The sequence below is a fragment of the Ursus maritimus genome, unplaced genomic scaffold (assembly GCF_017311325.1).
Source record: "Ursus maritimus isolate PB19 unplaced genomic scaffold, ASM1731132v1 scaffold_21, whole genome shotgun sequence".
NCBI classification, from domain to species: Eukaryota; Metazoa; Chordata; class Mammalia; order Carnivora; family Ursidae; genus Ursus; species Ursus maritimus.
Genome location: NW_024424564.1, coordinates 8657328 through 8677225, shown reverse-complemented (window position 1 = coordinate 8677225; position 19898 = coordinate 8657328). Strand labels below are relative to the sequence as shown.

At 42.2% G+C, this 19898-nt stretch overlaps 1 protein-coding gene across 3 annotated transcripts in view; it reads right to left on the bottom strand.

Annotated features, from left to right (window-relative positions):
* Positions 1 to 937: 937 nt before the first annotated feature.
* The window catches only part of HELB (DNA helicase B), a 30895-nt gene continuing 11934 nt past the window's right edge, over positions 938 to 19898 (bottom strand). For all 3 annotated transcript variants that reach the window (XM_008684255.2, XM_008684257.2, XM_040637233.1), the window contains exons 7-13: positions 18671 to 18825; positions 15227 to 15308; positions 14433 to 14492; positions 12783 to 13011; positions 11868 to 12011; positions 5769 to 6263; positions 938 to 2619 (exon numbers count right to left, since the gene is read on the bottom strand). In XM_008684255.2, the coding sequence (XP_008682477.1) occupies positions 2515 to 2619; positions 5769 to 6263; positions 11868 to 12011; positions 12783 to 13011; positions 14433 to 14492; positions 15227 to 15308; positions 18671 to 18825 (1270 nt within the window). In that variant the 3' untranslated portion in view covers positions 938 to 2514. The remainder of the gene's footprint in view (positions 2620 to 5768; positions 6264 to 11867; positions 12012 to 12782; positions 13012 to 14432; positions 14493 to 15226; positions 15309 to 18670; positions 18826 to 19898) is intronic.

The window sequence follows — 19898 nt, the reverse complement described above, 5'->3', positions numbered from 1 at the left end:
AAGAATAGTTTCTTCAAGAAATGGAGCTGGAACAACTGGATATCCACATGCAAAAGAATGAAGTTGGACCCTTACCTCACCATACACAAAGATCGACTCAAAAGGAGTCAAAGTGCTAAATGTAAGACCTAAAACTATTTAAATTCTTAGGAGAAAAACAGGAGTAAACCTTCATGACTTTGGATAGGCAGCAGTTCCTTAGATCTAAAACCAAAGCATAAGCAACAACAAAAATGAGATACACTGGACATCATCAGAATTGAAAACCTGTGCGTCAAAGGACACCATCAAAAAAAAAAATGAAAATAAAATCCACAGATCAGGAAAAAAAAAATTTTTTTTTTTGCAAATAACATTTCTAATAAGGGACCCGTATGTAGAATATATAAAGAATGCTTACATCTCGACAATAAAAAGAAAAATAACCCAATTTAAAAATGGGTAAAAGATCGGAATAGACATTTCTCCAAAGAGGTCATGCAAATGACCAATAAGCACATGAAAAGATAATTAACATCATTAGCCATAAGGAAAATGCAAGTCAAAAAAAGACTGAGGGAGGGGTACCTGGCTGGCTCAGTCAATAGAATGTGACTCTTGATCTTGGGGTTGTGAGTTCAAGACCCACACTGGGTGCAGAGATTACTTTAAAAAAAAAAAAAATCTTTAAAAAAAAAACCATACTGAAATATCACTTCACACCTACTGAATGGCTATAATCCAAAAGTCAGATAATCACAAGTGTTAGAGAAGAATGTGGAGAAACTGGAACCCTCACATCCCAAGTCTGAATAGAAAATGGTGCAGCTGCTATGGAAAACAATCTGGCAGTTCCTCAAAAGGTTAACTAGAGAGTGTTACCATATGACCAAACAATTCCACTCCTAGGTATATAATTAAATTAAAATATATGTCCACAGAAAAACTTGTACACGGATGTTCATAGTAGCATTTTATAATAGCCAAAGAGTGGAAACAACCCACATGTCCTTCACCTGATGAACAGAGAAATTCAATGTGCTACATCCGCACAATGGAGTGTTGTCTGGGAGTAAAAGGGGACGAAGGTCTTTTGCCTCGCGCACTAATGAAAGCAAGATAGGTCAGCAGCGGCTCCGCGGGAGGTACCCGCAAGGACTTGGCCAGGCTTCCTGATTTCTGCCCCATCAGCTCAACCCGACATGGTCTGATCAGAGAGGCGGTCTCCATAGATGCTGCCAGTTCTTCCATCCGTCCACCAAGGATATAGGCTTCATCGGGTTAGACTGAGCGAGCTTCCTTGCATGGATTCTCCAAGACATCCACCCAATAAAAGGAACAATGCTAGCTCTTTGTACATAACATTTTTTAATCTTTAAAAAGAGAGAGGTGAAGCACCTCTACGCGCCACAACGGAAAGTCTGAAATCATTCTGCTAGATTAAAGAAGTCGGTCTCGAAGGACCACGTATGATTCCATTTTTCGGAAATGTCTGGAACAGGCAAATCAGAAGGAACAAAATAAATTAGTAGTTGCCTCGGGCTGGAGGGGACGAGGGGATCAGAACCAAGAGATACAGGGTTTCCTGGGGGGGTGGTAGTGATAACAATGTTCGAAAACCCATTGCGGTGGGTTTTTGAACACACAACTCTGTGAATCTACTAAAAGCCACTGAGTTGTACACTTTAAATGGGTGAATTGTATATATCTCACTGAGGCTATTTTTTCAAATATTGGAATAACAGGTAAATTTTTTTCTTAACTTTTTCTTTTACTGTTTAACAATAAATAAAACCCTAAAAAAAGTAAAAATCACTCTGAGAGAAAATAATTTTCCCAAGTGGAGTATCTTCAAAACAATGTATTCCTAAAAGAAGTGATGATTATGGGACATGATGGAGGCGTGAGCTAACGCAACAGCAGGAATCCTAGGACTATGTAAATGTATCAGGTCAACACGGTGTACACCGTGCTATATGTCAATTACATCTCCAATTAAGAAAAAAAAAAAAAGTACTCCCAACTCAGAAGGTCACGTCCAGGAAAACAGGCCCGGGGGAAGCGGGTCTGGCCAGCAGTGACGGAGCGAGCAGCAACGTTGTTCAACGGGCAGAAGACCCCACATCCTGAAATGTGTGTCAGTAATACAGGAGGCGTAATTCCAGTTTCTCTTGACCGTGGCTTCAAGTCATCGGCGGAGAGCACCCACAACGATCACGGAAGTCAATAAAGGCATTATTGTAAAAATAGGACACTTTCTAAAGTACAGAGTTTAAAAAACCCAAACACTACACAACAAATTTTGCCTGCATTTCTGTCCAGTGCTACCAGTTCTCATGACAACAGATGTTGAAATCATTATGGTTTTCTCTGATCAAATGAATTTAAAGTATCTGCTAACATGGACAGTTTAAATTAAAACTCCAGTTACATCCTGTTTTATATCTTGATATTTTGAAGCTATGAGGTTCATTTTGTGTTGAGTAGGAAAAAAAAAAAAGAGAGATAATTACTTTTGAGCAATCTGAAATAAAATTAAGTTTCTTGATTTTTTGTGGATATGAAAAGTTGCCTGGGGGTTAAGCGACTTAGTCTCAAATTCTGAAATCTGGAAGACACTTGTGGAGAGGATTCCTCCACCTGTAAGGACAGCAATAAAAATAAAGTTAGTTTTGTGAAAATACAGTTTACCCTATGTACCTCCCTTCCCTCTGACTGCTTCTATGGAAGACATAATACATTCCCCAACCCCCGCCTTGGAAGATTTGAGCAGACCCAGGCAATCAGGCACCAGCTCCTTGTGGGATCCTGTCTACTTTTGCCCTCTGTGGTAGCTCCAGCACCCAGCTCTGGGACGGGCAGGAAGAAGTGACTTCTTGCTGAATGAGTACATATATATAATTTCTAACGGTGTGGCCACTACATAATTGTGGTAGCCCAGTTCAAGGTAAAAATGTGGGCCCTTTGTTCAAAGGTAGGAACTTCAAGATGCCAAATGCAAAACATTAAAACAAGTACGGAGTGGTTCTCAGCACAAAGCCCCGTATGATTGACTGCACAGTGTGCACATCCGTGATGCCAGCCTCAGACACGACACCACAATACCAGCGTCCTTGGTACTATTAGCGATCCCCAAGCACAAGGCAAGGGACCAGTACGGTCACAAGGAAGTTTCGCCACCATAGGGAAATGAGAAAAATTATCACAAGTCAATCTTTCACGATGTAAATCTGTTCAATTTAGAGCACTGTAATGGTTCACTTCATGTGTGAACTTAGCTAAGCCATGGTACCCAGGTATTTGGTCAAATATTATTCCAGATGTTTCTCTGAACATATTTTTAGAAGAGAGAAACATTTATATCAGTAGATTTAGGAAGCAGATTACCCTCCGTAATGCAGGTGGGCCTCGTTTGATCAACTGAAGGCCTTAACAGAAAAGAGACTGTGACCGCCTCCCAGAAAGAGAATTCTGCCTGCCTTTGGACCCAAACTGTAATATCAACTCTTTGGGTCTCCAGTCTGCTGGCCTAGCCTCCAGGATTTTGGACTTGGCAGCCTCCACAATTATGAGCCAATTCCTTAAATAAATCTAAACAGATAGATGACAGATGATAGGTAGGTAGGTAGGTAGGTAAATAGAGAGGGATACAGACACAGCCCATTGGTTCTGTTTCACTGGAGAACCCTGATACAAGAACTATTTGGGGGGGGATTTTATGATTACATCCTTCCTAGATTTTTTTAATGACAAAATGTCATTGTCATTTTAAAATATTCTGGAAATCACTGCTTTATATGATAAATTTTAGAATATTTATACATATGCTTTTATTTAAAGGGACATTTTTGTTTTTCCCTTTTTGGTTGTGGGACATGAGGCCAAAAATAACCCAAAAAACAAAATCAGGACAATATTCTCTTTCAAAGCTTTTTTTTCAAAACCCAAAGCTATTAACCCGCAGAAAAGCAAAAGCTTTCATCAAGGAGGGGCTCTGTCGTTAGTACCTGCAGAACTTAAATGCTGATTTGGCTCTGAGGTAGCCATGTGGGTATGAAGGAAAGGTAGGGGGACAGCCCTGGTCATTGAAACTGAGCTTTCAGAAATCACACATCTCAATGCACTAGAAAGTCTAGATACAGAAGTCCCTAATTTATCAGGCCTGAGGCTTTGAATTCTTAGTTTCCTCATTTCTAGGGATTTCTGTAGCTGTCACATGCTTCTGGCAAGCCTTATGAGAAAACTGATCCTCTTCAGTTAGAGAACTTTGCCCGCACTGGAGCCGTTGGACAGTGACATCAGCCAGTGCTGGATCTTCGTGCTCACAGACCTTCTGCAGAGCTTCAGAGCCTTGGCAAGCTCAGAGTGATTTAATGTTGTCACTGTCTCTTTGTGCCACCACAGAAACCAGAATTCGCCCATTCCATGCTGATGCGAAGAAATAAAAGGCAAGAAACTTTTAGGAAATGACTTTCTTTGGAATTTCCTGTTCCAGGCCAAACGCCTTATTATCCCTGGGTCTTTGTAAGAGGAACACATTCAACTTCAGAAAAAGATGTTTTGCTGAGATGGAAATTGCACATCGAAGAGCTGATGTGGAGCACAGAACGACGCCCCAAATCAGCAGGGATCCTATTACTTCCAAGAAGGAAAAAAAAAAAAACTTTTCTTACACTATGCCTATTTTTATCACTTTCCTTACAAAACCTGTCCCTCAGCCTCTTTTCCCAATCCTGATTCATGGTACCTGGATCCCCGTGGATGCCCAAGCTGGAAGCCTGAGACTCAGCTCAGGCCCGACCCCCCTACACATAACTGACCATTAAATCCCACGCACCCCTACCTCTAAGCAACTCTTCTCCAACCCCGTCGCCACCTGACTTCAGATACCTAATCATTCTGCTCAAACTACTGAAATCATCTTTTTGTAAGGAGCTCATCTGCTATGGCCTCCCAAAACATAATCTACTAAACTCCAAAGCGACCTTCATAAATTCCAATTCACAGAGCCCTTAAAAGGCACCTAGCGTTCTCCATCGCATTCAGGGAAATATCTAATCTCTTTGGAAGAGCCTTTGTGTCTTCCCGACTCTTCCAGGGTCCTCAGCTCAACCTCTATTTGCACGCTGTGCTCCAGCCACAATACCCTATTTCTATGACGGCCTAATACGCCTAGATGTCACACGCTGCGCTTGCCCGGCCCCTCTTAGAATCTGTTTCACTGTCTCCATGCCATGTGGGGTCACAGGCCATACGTCTTCTCCCTTTAGAACTCCGCTTGGCATTGGCAGGTTCCATTAGCATGTTCTCCTCTGGGCTCCCACCATGGCCCCTTCTCTCTGTCACAGCCTTGAAAGCCCGAGGACACTGGAACAAGTCTACACGCCAGCACATAAAGCAATCCTAAAGCTTCTACTGGAACTTCATTTGGAGATCATGGATAATTCACCAGCCGCTCCAGTGGAGAGTGGGAATTAAACTGAGGCTGTGGCCCACCAAAGGGAGGGGAGGGGGATAAGGAAGATTTGTAGAAAGAAGGTGCGGGACGGCCAGTTTCTCCCCGCAAACCCCCTCGCATCAACAGACTGGCGTTGCCTAGAGTGCAGGCCTCAAGCCAAGTGACAGACAGATCGACCAGGCACAGGAGAGGACAGCCGACAGAGGTGGGAAAACACTTGGTTTTAAGTGCTACGGCACAATGTAACACTACTGAAAAACACACAGCCACGCGTAAGCACACTGAAGTGAGCGACACTTAGCAGTGGCGCGCACGAGAACATCACTCCTACCATCCGGATTTTGCTTGGACTTTCGGCATCACTCAGGCCACAGGCTCTTTTGGACCCACGAAGCTCTGATGGATCTTCCTCCGGATCCACTTCATCGGATGAAGATAATTTCCATTCTCCGGGGAAGGCGAACGTCCAGTCATCAGCCGCAGAAGCCCCGCTTCCGGGGACACGGTCTGTCACCCGGGTGGTTGTGACTGGAGGGAGCGGGGATGCTGAGGGCTGTGTGCTCGGGCCTCTGCTCTCTCCAGAGCTCCTCGACGGGGAGGCGAAATCTGCCGGAGACTCACAGCTCATGGAGAGCTCGTTTTGCAAAAAATGTTTCAAGCGAGTTTTTCTGAGAACCCCGTTTCTCATAATCGCGCTCCGGAGGTGTGACTCCTCCGCGATGACATACACCCTGCAGCGGCCCCTGGTCACGGCGGTGTACACGTGCTGCCAGTGCTGGCGGCCCGCCCTCCCGACCACGTACACGACCGTCTTCTCCTCGGAGCCCTGGGAGGGAACAACGCAGCAAGAAGAGTTAATACCGCATCACAGGTGCACGTCTTCACACAGTCTACCGAGCCCGGAAAGTGGGGTCCTCGAAGTGCGACCTGGCCAGGAGTTCCTCTAAGGCCACCTTACAGTTCCAGTTTATTCATTACCCAAGAACTCACGTTTCCTAATTATGCGGTGAAGTTAAGGTCTTACAGAGGCACAACTGTGTAGAAACCCAACAACACGCTTGAAAGACGGCACACAGTGCCAGGTCTCCCTAGTCAAAGAATTTTCAATGATCGAATGGGCTCTATGCATAAATGTGTGATCCCACTGGTACTTACACAGCAAAAAATAGACACCTTAAATATTCAAGATGAAGAGAGTAGATGAATTTGCTTCTTTGTTTACATTAATATCAAGTATCTGGATAGAGACAATTGATGTGCTATTCTGCAAACATCAAAGATGCTTCAAATCAAACCGGATACTCTCAGGTAAAGAATGATCACGACTACGTAACACAAAATAAAATCACTCGGATCCAAAAAAGTACATACAAACTGAACATAAATCTCTAACAAAACAAGTCACAAAAAAGGAGGAAAAATTCTATCAAAAATTTAACTAAGTCTGTCTCCAAAATGGAGGGCCCTGGATGATTTTTTTTCTTCGACTTTTCTGTAGCCTCCCCTTGTTGAACCATTTTGTTACTTTCATCACGATAAACAAAGCAAAAGACAACGAACCTTTGCTTTTGCAGTTTAGCAAGCCAACAATTATACAGGCAAGAAAAATGCCCAATGTCACCATTAACTATGAGAAAACAACCTCAAATTTCGGGGCCATTCTCAGTCCCTACATTTTCAATGCGAACATAAACTAAGAAGTGGTTTGAACCATGATCTCTTCTTTTGTGGGAGAAGAAGAATTGTGGGAAGACGAATGACAAGACCAGGCATGTAGAAAATACAGATCCACAGTTAAAACCCTCTTCCACGGGGCGCCTGGGTGGCGCAGTCTTTAAGCGTCTGCCTTCGGCTCAGGGCGTGATCCCAGGGTCCTAGGATCGAGCCCCACATCAGGCTCCTCCGCTGGGAGCCTGCTTCTTCCTCTCCCACTCCCCCTGCTTGTGTTCCCTCTCTCGCTGGCTGTCTCTCTCTCTGTCAAATAAATAAATAAAATCTTTAATAAATAAATAAATAAATCCCTCTTGCACGCCAAGCACTTCTATCTCTCTGGACACAGAGAACTGGAACCAACTCTTCGGATTATAAAAGTGTGACAAACACTTCCTGCAGGTGCTGCTGAGTCTCAGAAATGTACTTAAATGACCCCTGATCATACAAATAATAAGTACATTTTACAGACACACAGCTCCACTTCTCCCCTTGGACTTCATATTGGCTATTCCTAAGCAGGTAAATGCCTAACCTAAACTCAGTTAACGGAGTGCCTAATCCTCAACAAACACGGAAAAACTTAACAGCTTCACAGTCTCCCTCATAGTCACACTGCTGCGACCCACTGTCCTCACAGCATCTACAGTGACACTCGTGAAAAGCAACTCCAGTCACATCAGACTCTGCTTAGCGCTGATAAACAGCTCCCAAGCTCTCAAAACAAAGTCCTGACTCCTTCACACGGCTTATCTGGTCCTTCGAAAGCCAGCCGTGACCCTGCTCCCTTCCCTCCTCCTTTCCTCTTCCCTTCCCCCAAGCCACGCTCCATCGGACACGAGGAGCCGCTCTGTGGTCCTGCCAGGGCGGACCCACTTCCAGACTAGCAGCCCCCTCCATGCCCTCTCCAGCCCGCTGTACTTCCTCTGTCACAGAACGTTCACTGAGCTGGAATGGAACTGTCCACCTTAGCTGTCTTCCTCGCTGGACTGTAAGCTTCTTGTTCACTCTTCTTTATCCGGTGTCTCACTGAATGCAGGATGCTAAAAATCAAATGGTCACACCAAAGGTGTGCTCAGAAAGCAGGACAGGACACCGAGCTTCATCTCAGTCACCTGCTAGAAATTATTTGTCCCCCTTTCATACCTTCCTTGAGTCATTCGAACTATCGGACTTCTCAAAGGAGGCAAGTTTTTGTACGTTTACTTTTAATTATGTATAGGTCTCTTCTCTAAGTGTGTCCTGAAACTCAACAGTTGTAATAATAAACACAAACCATTCATTCCTTTCGTGATTTTACAGACTTAGAATGTGAAAGTCTACATGGACCTTAGAGTGGGGGTCAAATGACTTTCTCTGCAAAGGGTCAAAAAATAAGTATTTTAGGTTCTGCAGGCCAGACGTTCTCTATCACAACTACTCAGGTTTTCCTTTGCAATGCAAAAGCAGTCATAGCCAATAGGTAAATGAACCAGCGCTGCTGTGTTCCCATAAAACTATTTACAAAAACTGTTAGTGGGCCAGATGTGGATATTATATTGGATACTTCGTCCTAGATGGTCCTAGGAGGTGACCCGGCCCCCAATCCTTCTACCCTCCCTTCCCCCATGTTACTTCTCCGACCTCATCTCTTGTCACTCTCCCACGGTGGCCTCCTTGCTGTTCCTGTTCTTCAAATATGCTAGGCAGGCTCCCACCTAAGAACCTTGGCCTTGGCTGTTCCCTCAACCTAGAATGCTCTTCTCCCAGACACCCACATGGTTAACTTCTTTACCTCCTTCAAGTCTTTGCTCAAATGCCACCTTCTCAATAAGGCCTATATCGACTGCTATTTAGAATGACAGCGGCATCTCACGTCTGACCCCACTGTCCCCACCCCGTGTCCATAGCATTTGCCACCTTCTACCATGACGCGTCAGCTGCCCTTGGAACAACATGGGCTTAAACTGCATGGGTCTGCTTACGCATATTTTCTTTTTCTGAATACAGTATAGTACGCAAATGTATTTTCTCTTCTTTATGGTTGTCTTTTTTTTCTTTAAAGATTTTCTTTATTTATTTATTTATTCGACAGAGATAGAGACAGCCAGCAAGAGAGGGAACACAAGCAGGGGGAGTGAGAGAGGAAGAAGCAGGCTCATAGCGGAGGAGCCTGATGTGGGACTCGATCCCAGAACGCTGGGATCACGCCCTGAGCCGAAGGCAGACGCTTAACGACTGCGCCACCCAGGCGCCCCTCTTTATGGCTATCTTAATAACATTTTCTTTTTATACCTTACTTTGTTTTTAAGATTATATTTTTAAGTAACATCTACACCCAACGGGGGGCTCAAACTTACAACCCCAAGACCAAGCGTCACACACTCTACTGACTGAGCCAGCCAAGCGCCCCTACCTTACTTTATTGTTAAGAATACAGTATAAAATACATAGGACATACAAGATATGTGTTAATCAACTGTTTACATTATCGGTAAGGCTTCTGGTCAACCGTAGGCTATTAGTCGTTACGTCTTTGGGAAATCGAAAATGGTACATGGATTTCTGACTACAAGGAGGGGTCTGTGCCCTGAACCCTCCCAGTGTTCAAGGGTCCACTGTAGTTTACTTATTGTTTTACGACTGTGTCTGTCTCCTTCCTCCTCCCCACTAAATGTAACCTTCACAGTGGCAGGTATCTTTGTTTCATGGACTGATCTAAACCAAGCATCAAGATCAGTCTGACTCAATAAATATTTGTTGAACTGAACTGAACTTAGAAGAAGTAAACTAACTACACTCTTACAACATAACGATCACGAATATTCTTAGAGGTAAGAGATGCTATTTCAACCACAAAATAAGAGCCAGATTCAATAAAAGGAACATTTAGAGATAGTTACTATAACCTTAATCGAGTAATAAAAAGATCCCTTCATCCTTCAGAAATGTAAAAACAAAGACTGGATTATAAATTTGAGGAAATGTCTCAGAAAATACAGCAAAATGATAATGAGATGGAAAACGAGAGAGAGAGAATAAATTTGGATAATCAGTTCTGGAGGTCGAACATAATAGAAATCTTAGAAAGACAAAACAGAGAAAACTGAGGACAAGAATTCTTAATGAAATTATTTACGAAAATCCCCCTAAATTGAATGATACGAGTTTCCAGAATTACAGAGAGCCCATCATAAAGATCCATGGGAGAAATTCTGCCAGGACCTTGCAGCCAGGAATATTGGTACTTCTTAACAACTGGCTGTTTCTTTTTGCTTTTTTTATCCAACAGACACCGTCCACCAACCGCACTCTCTTGTTTTGAAAATTTAAAGCCACATCTGCGGTCTACACCAGCAAGCAAATAGGTCAGTGCGCACATCGGCATTCCATCCACTCTTAGCGAGAATCCTTTTACCACCTCTACCTTTATTTTTCACTTGGCATCATTTCTTTATCTTTAAAAAAAAATCAGGCTGAATTGTGAGCATTTTTTGTAAGTCATTTCTAACTCTTTTTGGAACTGAGATGGAGTAGGTTAATAAATAAAACACCATCTACTTAAAAAAAAAAAAAATCCCTATGCTAATTGATTTTTGCCTACCAGTAGAGGGTACAGGCTAACCTAAATTTTTCCACATGCAAATGTAGGCTGATGCAGCGTCATGATTAAAGCAACATACCAACATCAAAGAGGGGCGATCAAAACAATGAGTTAAATAACAAAACCACAAATAACTGATGAGAATTCGGAAGTATTAAAATAGAGCTAAGGGGCACCTGGGTGGCTTAGTCAGTTAAGCATCCGACTCTTGATTTCAGCGCAGGTCATGATCTCAGGATTGTGAGATCACGCCCCACATCAGGCTCCCAACGCAGTGGGGAGCCTGCTTAAGATTCTCTGTCTCCCTCTGCCCCCTCCTCCCCCACCCCCCAAAAAAGAGTTTAAACATGAATTGCACTAAATACAATGTGGTGTCCAGGATTAGATCCTGGGACAGAAAAAGGGTATTAGTGGAAAACAGGTGAAATCCAAATAAAGCGTGTAGCTTAGTTATTAATAGTGTTCTTCCAATGGTAATCTCTTAGTTTTGACAAAAACGCCATAGTTGTGTAAGATGTTAACATTAGGGAGGGGCGCCTGGGTGGCTCAGTCCTTAAGCGTCTACCTTCGGCTCAGGTCATGATCCCAGGGTCCTTGGGATCAAGCCCCACATTGGGCTCCCTGCTCAGCGGGAAGCCTGCTTCTCCTGCTCCCACTCCCCTAGCTTGTGTTCCTCTCTCTCTCTCTCTGCCAAATAAATAAATAAAATCTTTAAAAAAAAAAAAAAAAGATGTTAACATTAGGGAAAAATGGATGCAGGGTACATGGGAACAGTCTCTGCTACCTTTCCGACTCTTGTATAAAACTAAAATTATTGCCAAGTAGAAAGTAGTTGCCTCACACGAGCAGAGGAAGGGGATCATTTGTCAAACCTGCCAGCTTTATCAATACAAATGCCTATGCAAATTATGCCCCAATTATATATAACATGCTGATTATATAACAGTAAAAAAATAAGCTGCAAAAATAAATAAACATCACAATACCATTTATGTAAACCTTGATAAAGGTTTACATTAAATAAAGGCAACAAATTTTATTAAACAACTAAAGGCAACAAAATTAGGAAGAAAATCACTGAAGGTACTCAATGGCTCGGAAACCTATCCAAAAAGCCTTATAAATGTTCAGTGTTACCTGGAAAGTGTGAATAGTTCTTGCCCAGGCGTGTTTTATGTGACAATATTTCATTAGTTTATCAAAGTCCACAGTTACTTCCAAGCCAGCTGCATTATTAATGGTCAAAGATCTTCTCTTTCCAAAAGTTACATCGGTGACATCCTATTACCAAAACAAAGAACTATTTGGTATGTTTTCAAATATGCACACTGTAGAAATATTCTATTTTGGTGTTGAACATAAAATAGCATGTATGTCCAAAATTATTAAGAACTTGCAAAGGCTTCAAACCTACACTTGGGCACAAACTGAATACATGCACACCCAAATTTTAATAAACTTGAAACCTGACCTTAATTTGACTCTCTGGAGAACAGTCTGTATTGTCTGACTTATTCTGAAGTCTATATATTTCACTTCTCGCACTGGCTATGTAAGTCTGTGTATACTCTTTGCAAAAAGTTCATTTCTCCTCACAGCTCGTAAAGAATAAGCTTTTAAGTTTAAGAGGGCGTTTATACAATGAGAACAAATTCAAGGAAACTTCTCGTTTCTATAGTTAAGCAGCAACCAAGGAAATGATGCTATGCAAAATAGAGTAAGTGTGTCACTTGTCCCTCACCTTTGTTACCCAAGTTCTTCGAACTTATTAAAAACATGTTTCTTCACACAGTCTTCCAGAAAATATAAGAGAAACATGTCCCAACTCATTTTATGAAGCCAGCATTACTCTGACACCAAAACCAGACAAGACTTACTAGGTAACGACAAACCAATACAGTCACAAACATGATACAAAAATCCTTAGCAAAACATGATGGAAGAATGTCAACTCTGATATGATTAGATTCTGAATCAAACCTAGGGCAATTAAAAAAAAAAAACACCTATCTCTAATAGGTAAAACGGTACTATTTTTCTGTTATCGCTTACCTTTGTTATAAAAAATATTTCTCCATTGCAGAGTCGAATATCACTTTCAAAGTCATGCTTGTTTTTGGCAAAATCATGAGGAGTACCATTAAAGTCTTCACCACCGGCCTCTCGTTCGTTACTCTCCTGACTGGGAGAGTTATTTTGGGGGAGTAACTCCGAGAGATATACGTTCCTGGTACAACAAATTTTATCACCAACTCCAAACTGAAGTCTATTCCGATGGTCTCTGGGTTAGAAAATGAGAATACATCGTCAAGGTTTGGAAAAACCTCAACTTCATTTTGTTTAAGCATTAACCCTTACTCAGATCCCATTTTCAAAATGATTTCCACACTCTTTTTACTTCCCTTTTATTCTCCAAACGCAACAAGAAATCAGGCTCCCCACAGTCATGGTCTGATTACCTATCCCCTCTGTGGCACTTCAAACCCAATGACATGCCAGCCAAATCTTCTCAAATTAGAAATCTTGGCATAAATGCTGACGTCTGTCTTTCCTTTTGTATTCTCAAAGTTATCCAAAATCTTTTTTTTTTTTTTTAAGATTTTATTTATTTATTTGACAGAGATAGAGACAGCCAGCGAGAGAGGGAACACAAGCAGGGGGAGTGGGAGAGGAAGAAGCAGGCTCATAGCGGAGGAGCCTGATGTGGGGCTCGATCCCAGGACCCCGGGATCACGCCCTGAGCCAAAGGCAGACGCTTAACCACTGTGCCTCCCAGGCGCCCCTCAAAGTTATCCAAAATCTTAATGAGTCTACCTTTTAAATTCATCCTCTCCTCTCCAATCTCTTCTACCGCTACCCTGTTTCACATCTGACCCCACGTATACGTCTTTCTAGTCTAATAATTATGACCTTATATCGGAATAACAGCAGCAAACTGAACAAACGCTGATGATACACCAGTTACTGTGCTAAGTGCTCTAGAGATATCATTTCATTTCATCCTCACTACGACTCCGAGAGGGGACTGCTGCGTCAGTGTCCTCTCTTACGTATGTGGAAAAGCAAACTGCCCGCCGAGATCACCGTCACTGGCACACAGACTGCATGACCTCCCGCTGGTGCTTTCTAACCCTTTGTGAGGCCACCTCGGGTGGTTTTCGTGTGTGTCTCCCCTCAACAGACAGGGAGCTTCTCCTGGAACTTCCACATCTCTACCTTCTCTGCACTTAATAAATAGTAGGTGGTGATAAAAGCAAGAGAAGTGAGTTACTTCCTCCTGCGTGTAAACAGAGCGAGTCTCCACACTCATATTTCTCTGACGGTGTCCACAAAGGTGCTCTCTGCCGGCATCCTGTTGCTAAGGTTCGGGGACACATCTACACACGTATCGTATTGGGAAAGCATTCTGAATTCCCCACACTCATCTTGGAGAAGCTGGAGGCTGCCAATCTGAAAACCACAAGGAAACTGTATTCCTTATTTTTTTTATTACACTGATTACCCTTACAGTCAGTTCCTAAGCATACATATTATATTTAATTGAAGAGAGCACTTGACTTCACAAAGGAGAGTGAAAAAGATTTTTAAATACGTGGCTACAGTGATAAATGTCAAGACAAATAAAAGAACGGTGAGTAAAGAAGGACTTTATTCGTTCCAGGAGCTATTTACTCCTGGAGCTTTCAGATCTTTAGCGCTCACTTGATTAGGTGGCCTGTGTAGTGCTTGCAACAGCAGGCGTTGATGACGTCACAGTCTTGCCTGAAACACATGAACGAGCAAGGGTCACCTTAATGGTACCTGTTTTGTACTTACTCTCGTTACCGATGATGACAATGTACTACACGCTATAAAAAGTTTCCAGGAATCCCTCCAGGAAAAAGCACTTTGTAATTTTTATCTTTTCTTTTTTTAAAGTTTTTATTTTTAAGTAATCTCTACACCCAACACGGAGCTTGAATTCACAACCCCAAGATGAAGAGTCCCACGCTCCACTGGCTGAGCCAGCCGGGTGCCTCTGTAATTTTTATCTTCACGTAAATCTTTGTTCCACTACTCAGATTTCATGGGAGTTTCCAAATATAATATTTGGTAGAAAGAGCCCTCTTTATTTTTTTTAAGATGTTATTTATTTTGAGAGAGAGAAAGACCATGCAAGTGGGGAGAGGAGCAGAGAGAGAGAGAGGGAGTGAATCCCAAGCAGGCTCCACGCTTGGCACTCAGCACAGAGCCCGATGTGGGCCAGACCCCATGACCCCAAGATCACGACCTGAGCCAAAATCAAGAGTCGGATGCTTAACCGACTGAGCCACCCAGGTGCCCCGAAAGAACCCTGTTTAAAAGCTGCCCTCTGCCATGTCTAACAAAGAAATACCTCAAAATCAGAGAGAGAATCAGCAGTGATGAATGATGAGTCGCCCATTTCAACAGCATCTATGTAAGTTATGAGATTTAAAAGCTGGACTAAGAACATTAAAATGCTGTAAATGCTTTACCTTCTAAATGCAATAAATTGGGATGTTTGTGCATCTTGTAGGTCATTTTCTTTGAGTAAGGTTTGAACTGCAGAATATAAATCTGGTAATTCAAGAGAAAAAAGTTAACACAGAAAAGCACCAAATTACAACAGTGTTTTGATGGAGCCACTAACTCAGCATTCCTGCGANNNNGGCTCTGGGAAATATAATACAGGTCGGCCACGGGAACGTCAACCTCATTTCTACAGCAGCCAGAGCACCAGAGAGAGAACGATGAGGGTTCCAGACACCCTGTCCTCAACGGAGATGTCAGCCACCAGCCGGGACAGCTCCGAATCTGTACTTCAACCATTTATCACTGACGGTTTGTGAATGCTGAATTTAAAATATGAGCAAGAGGACAAACTATGCACCAGAATTCCCGGAAGGTAAGACTTCTTTCTGTTTGAAGTTCGGTGGTAGATGAGTTATAATCTGAAGCTCTCTATGCTTTGCACACGTTATTTCACTGAATCTAATCTTCACAACATTACAGGAGGCAGGTATTACATCCAAGGTTGATATTTAGTATAAAATATTGAGACACTTCCATGAAGGATGGAAAATAGCTATTCTCCAAACACTGCAATGCCCCACCCCCACCCCAACCATGTGTTTGCTACCCCGGGGACCCCCAGACCTCCCCATGATCCAGCAACTAGAAGGTTAACCCTGGCACAGCAGGGGCAGCCATCCCGAGAGTGGCCACACCTTACACGCTATGAAACAGACTGACCACAAACACCGATTACGTTCTAGATACAAATGTGAAGCTGAGGCTCTTGGAAGTAAAAGTCATTTTCCAAATGGCAGGGGTGGCTGGCCTCCCTCTCTCAGACCTCAGATCACTGACAATGATGACATCCACTTATCACCTCCCTCAAAGCGCTGAGAAATAGACTTCCTCTAATCCGTCTTACCAATAGTACACAACAGTGAACATTTCCCATGAGACAGAGAAGACAGAAAAATATGGGTAAGAGCATTCTAGGCTTTTGTGCCTTCCCCTCGTAGCAGATGAATCAGAGGCGAATGAAAAAGCCCAGGCCTCGTGATGCCCTGCTCTAGGAAGACGAAATGAGTTGCTTACTGAGCCCTTCATCGTTCAGATGAAGGGAAGAGTCTCACTAAAAAATGGCCACTACTCAGCTCACCCCCAGCCAACCCTTGGCCTGCCAGGGCAGGAATTTCCAAAGGTTATATCACAGGATATTGTTTTCATTTACACGCACGGGATCTCACTGTTCTGCTGCTTGCTCTCTTCATTCTCTCAACATCTTTTTTTTTTTTAAAGATTTTATTTATTTATTTGCCAGAGATAGAGACAGCCAGCGAGAGAGGGAACACAAGCAGGGGGAGTGGGAGAGGAAGAAGCAGGCTCATAGCAGAGGAGCCGATAACGCCGGGATCACGCCCTGAGCCGAAGGCAGATGCTTAACCGCTGTGCCACCCAGGCGCCCCCATTCTCTCACCATCTTACAGATCAATACATACGCTGTATTTCACTGATTCTAAGATACACATTTTTCTCACACTTCCGCATCTCTGAAGTTCCAGCCCAGCTATGAAGCCTGTCTTCGGTCTCTGTACTTTGTAATAAGGGGAATAATTTACTCGGTAACTTAATTATTAATGGAAAAGTACTAGATGCCTCTCTCTAAGGAATATTTATTCAGTTCTCTTAAAGAAGGGACTAACTTTCTAGCTGAAGTTTGTAATTGAGATGGAAAAACAGCATCAGCTGAGCTCTGCTGCCATTCTGAAACAGGCCACTCTTTTTCTTAAAGTACATTCTCATTAACAAAAAGAAAAGCACCAGAAATAAAACCAATCATATTTTAGGTAGATCTAAATGGAGTGGCAAGGAGGGCACGTTCCTTAACCAGCTAAGTCTCATCTTTTTCATCTGTACTAGTACCTACTCTTAACCGAACTGTTGTGAGAATAATTATTACCTATTAATTATTCACAATAGATGTAATATAAAATCACAAAGCAATGCGCAGCTTACAATCCCATTTACATAAGACAGAAATAAATAATATATGTTTGTGTATGAACATAATAAGGTTTAAAAGGACCAACACCAAACCTACCACATAGTAAGAGCAGTGGATGAGTAAGAGTAATAGTATGTGGCCTTTTGGGGGTTGTCTTGGGGGAAACGGAGAGGAAGATAACAGGGAAATATTCATTTACTTCAGACGCTTCTGAATTATTTGACCTTTTTTAAGGAATAGAAGTTATTTCTACAATCAAAAAAAAATCAAGAGGGCATTTATAGAATACTATGTATTATATGATCCCATTTCGAAAGAGAAAAAATTATTATAACGTGTGAATGGACCCCAACCCCAGGGAACTGTGACTACGACCCACAAGGCAGGGGAGGCTGACACATAGAGCAGGATGTCCCTTAATTGCACATTGGAGTGGAAGTGGCTAAGTAGTTAGGATATACCCTTGAGAATGATAAAGTCTCAGTACTGATCATGTAAATCTTCACTAATTCATTTTGAGTAAACCATTACGCTATCAAAAAAAAGTTTGCTAAGTATGTTTAGAATACAAATAAAGATCAAAAGATTTAATCAATTTGTAATAGATCATTTAATATCTATTATTCACAAAAAACTAACAGTTCTATAGTGCCTCGAAAAGGACGAATGCCCTCACCCCTCACAACAGCTCCACGAGCAGCGTCCTATGATTCCCATTTTACAAATGGTAAAGTGATGTGACATGGGTCATACACAGAGGGGAAAAGACGCTGTGTATTTCCTGTGTTTTTGCCCCTGTTAATGTTGTCATCCTAAGACCCATAATTAGAAGCAATGCCTGTCCATTTTATAAGAAACAGAAAGGATGAGTAGGAACTCAACTTGGCAACAGTTTGACCATTATTTTTGGTTCACAAATGTACCCAAAATAACAAATGTAATTACTTTTCCAACTGCTATAAGAGAAAACCTTCATTAATTAGGCTATGCTTTCTTCTGAATGAACTTGGATTCCTGGCGCTTTGCTTCCATTTAAACTAATCATCTACATCCATCTATTCGCTCAACAAATACTTACTGGGCCCTTAGTATGTATGTGTCAAGAGCTTACTTCTTGCGTATGTACATGTGCATGTGTGTGTTTACGTGTGTCATTGGTCCCTCCAAATGCCTTCCAGCATGAGATGGTATACAAATGCTCCGTTAAGGCAGATCTGGTTACGTATGTTGGGTTGGGAGAGCTTACTTCACAAAATTCTAAGGTACTCTGCATTTGACGCTGAATAATTTATTTATTTTCAGTACCTAAACTTTTACTAGCAATATTTATCTTTACCATCAAATAAAATTATAACGAGTCATTTAGTAAGTACCTTATAAAACCGAAATCGTAACCCTACATGATATAGAAGTTTATACTTACAAAAGTGAGGATCATTTTTCGATAACTGAGAGCTGGCATCCTCTTCTGGGAGTCTGATAAAAATAAATGTTTTATCTCGTATTGAGACAGGGAGTGTTGGATTATCAGAGATATTCAGCTCTGCATCAAATATTGGAAACTGGCGCCTTGAGATTCTTAAGTGAAGATAAAAAAACACAGCAAGAATATTAGTACCCAAAAATGCGTCTTCATATCAGAGATGTCATTACAATAACTAATAGCTGCTAATAGATAATAAATAAGATGAAAAGGCTACCCATATAGGCATTATAAATAGTAAATGAGTTTAAAAATAGAACTAGCAAGACCATAATGTTACACTTACCAACAGTCCTCTACCCCTAGCAAATTAAAAGCATTAGAAAAAACTGCCAGGGAATTTACCATTCTGAGAATTTGACCTACTCTCCTCCAGACCACAAAAACTATGCAGGGTAGGTATTATCCTCATTTCACAGGTGGGTAGCATGAGGCTTACACAACCGCAGTGGGTTGCCCACGGCCACACAGGTAGAAAGCAGAGGAGCTAGGAGGCAAATCTGGGCCCTTCTGGCTCACATAAGCCCTCTCTATTTCAATTAATCTGGACTCTTTGGGGCCTTTTCCATAGGCTTACGTCAGTCTTTTTTCCTTTTTTTGTGTCCACATCTCTTTGCTTCTATGCCCTCAAACTTCTTTTGCTTTTTCCCAAGACCAGCAAATCCTATCAGAAAACAGAGCGCAGGGCAGGTGACTTGTTATAACAGAGCCTCTCCTTGGTTATCTGGAAGAAGACCAACTCCCTGAAAAGACCTAACGGCAACCTGGCTATCAAAGCTAGTGGTACCCAACTGTCATCTTCAACCCTTCCCCACAGGGTTGAAGGGGAGGAAAGGGAAGAAGGCTGCCCTTGCTGGAATATCCCAGATCTAATGGTGGCGGTGCTGAGAATCACCATGGATTTCCTGTTTTGCTTCTGACCCAGAATACGGAACACACTTCTAACTCTAGGAGTCCTTCCCAGCTATCACTGGGATCCTGTGACATTAAATATTTGGTGATGACAATTAAGAAGGAATGAAGAAAGCAGCACAGCTCAAATGACATCAAAAGGGTTAGTAAAAGGAATTCCTAAGTTTCAGATAAAACTGACTTCTAAGAAATCTAATGTGCTTTAGATCCTTCTGAGATTTTCAGACTTTAAAGTGACCAATCATCCAACTGCATT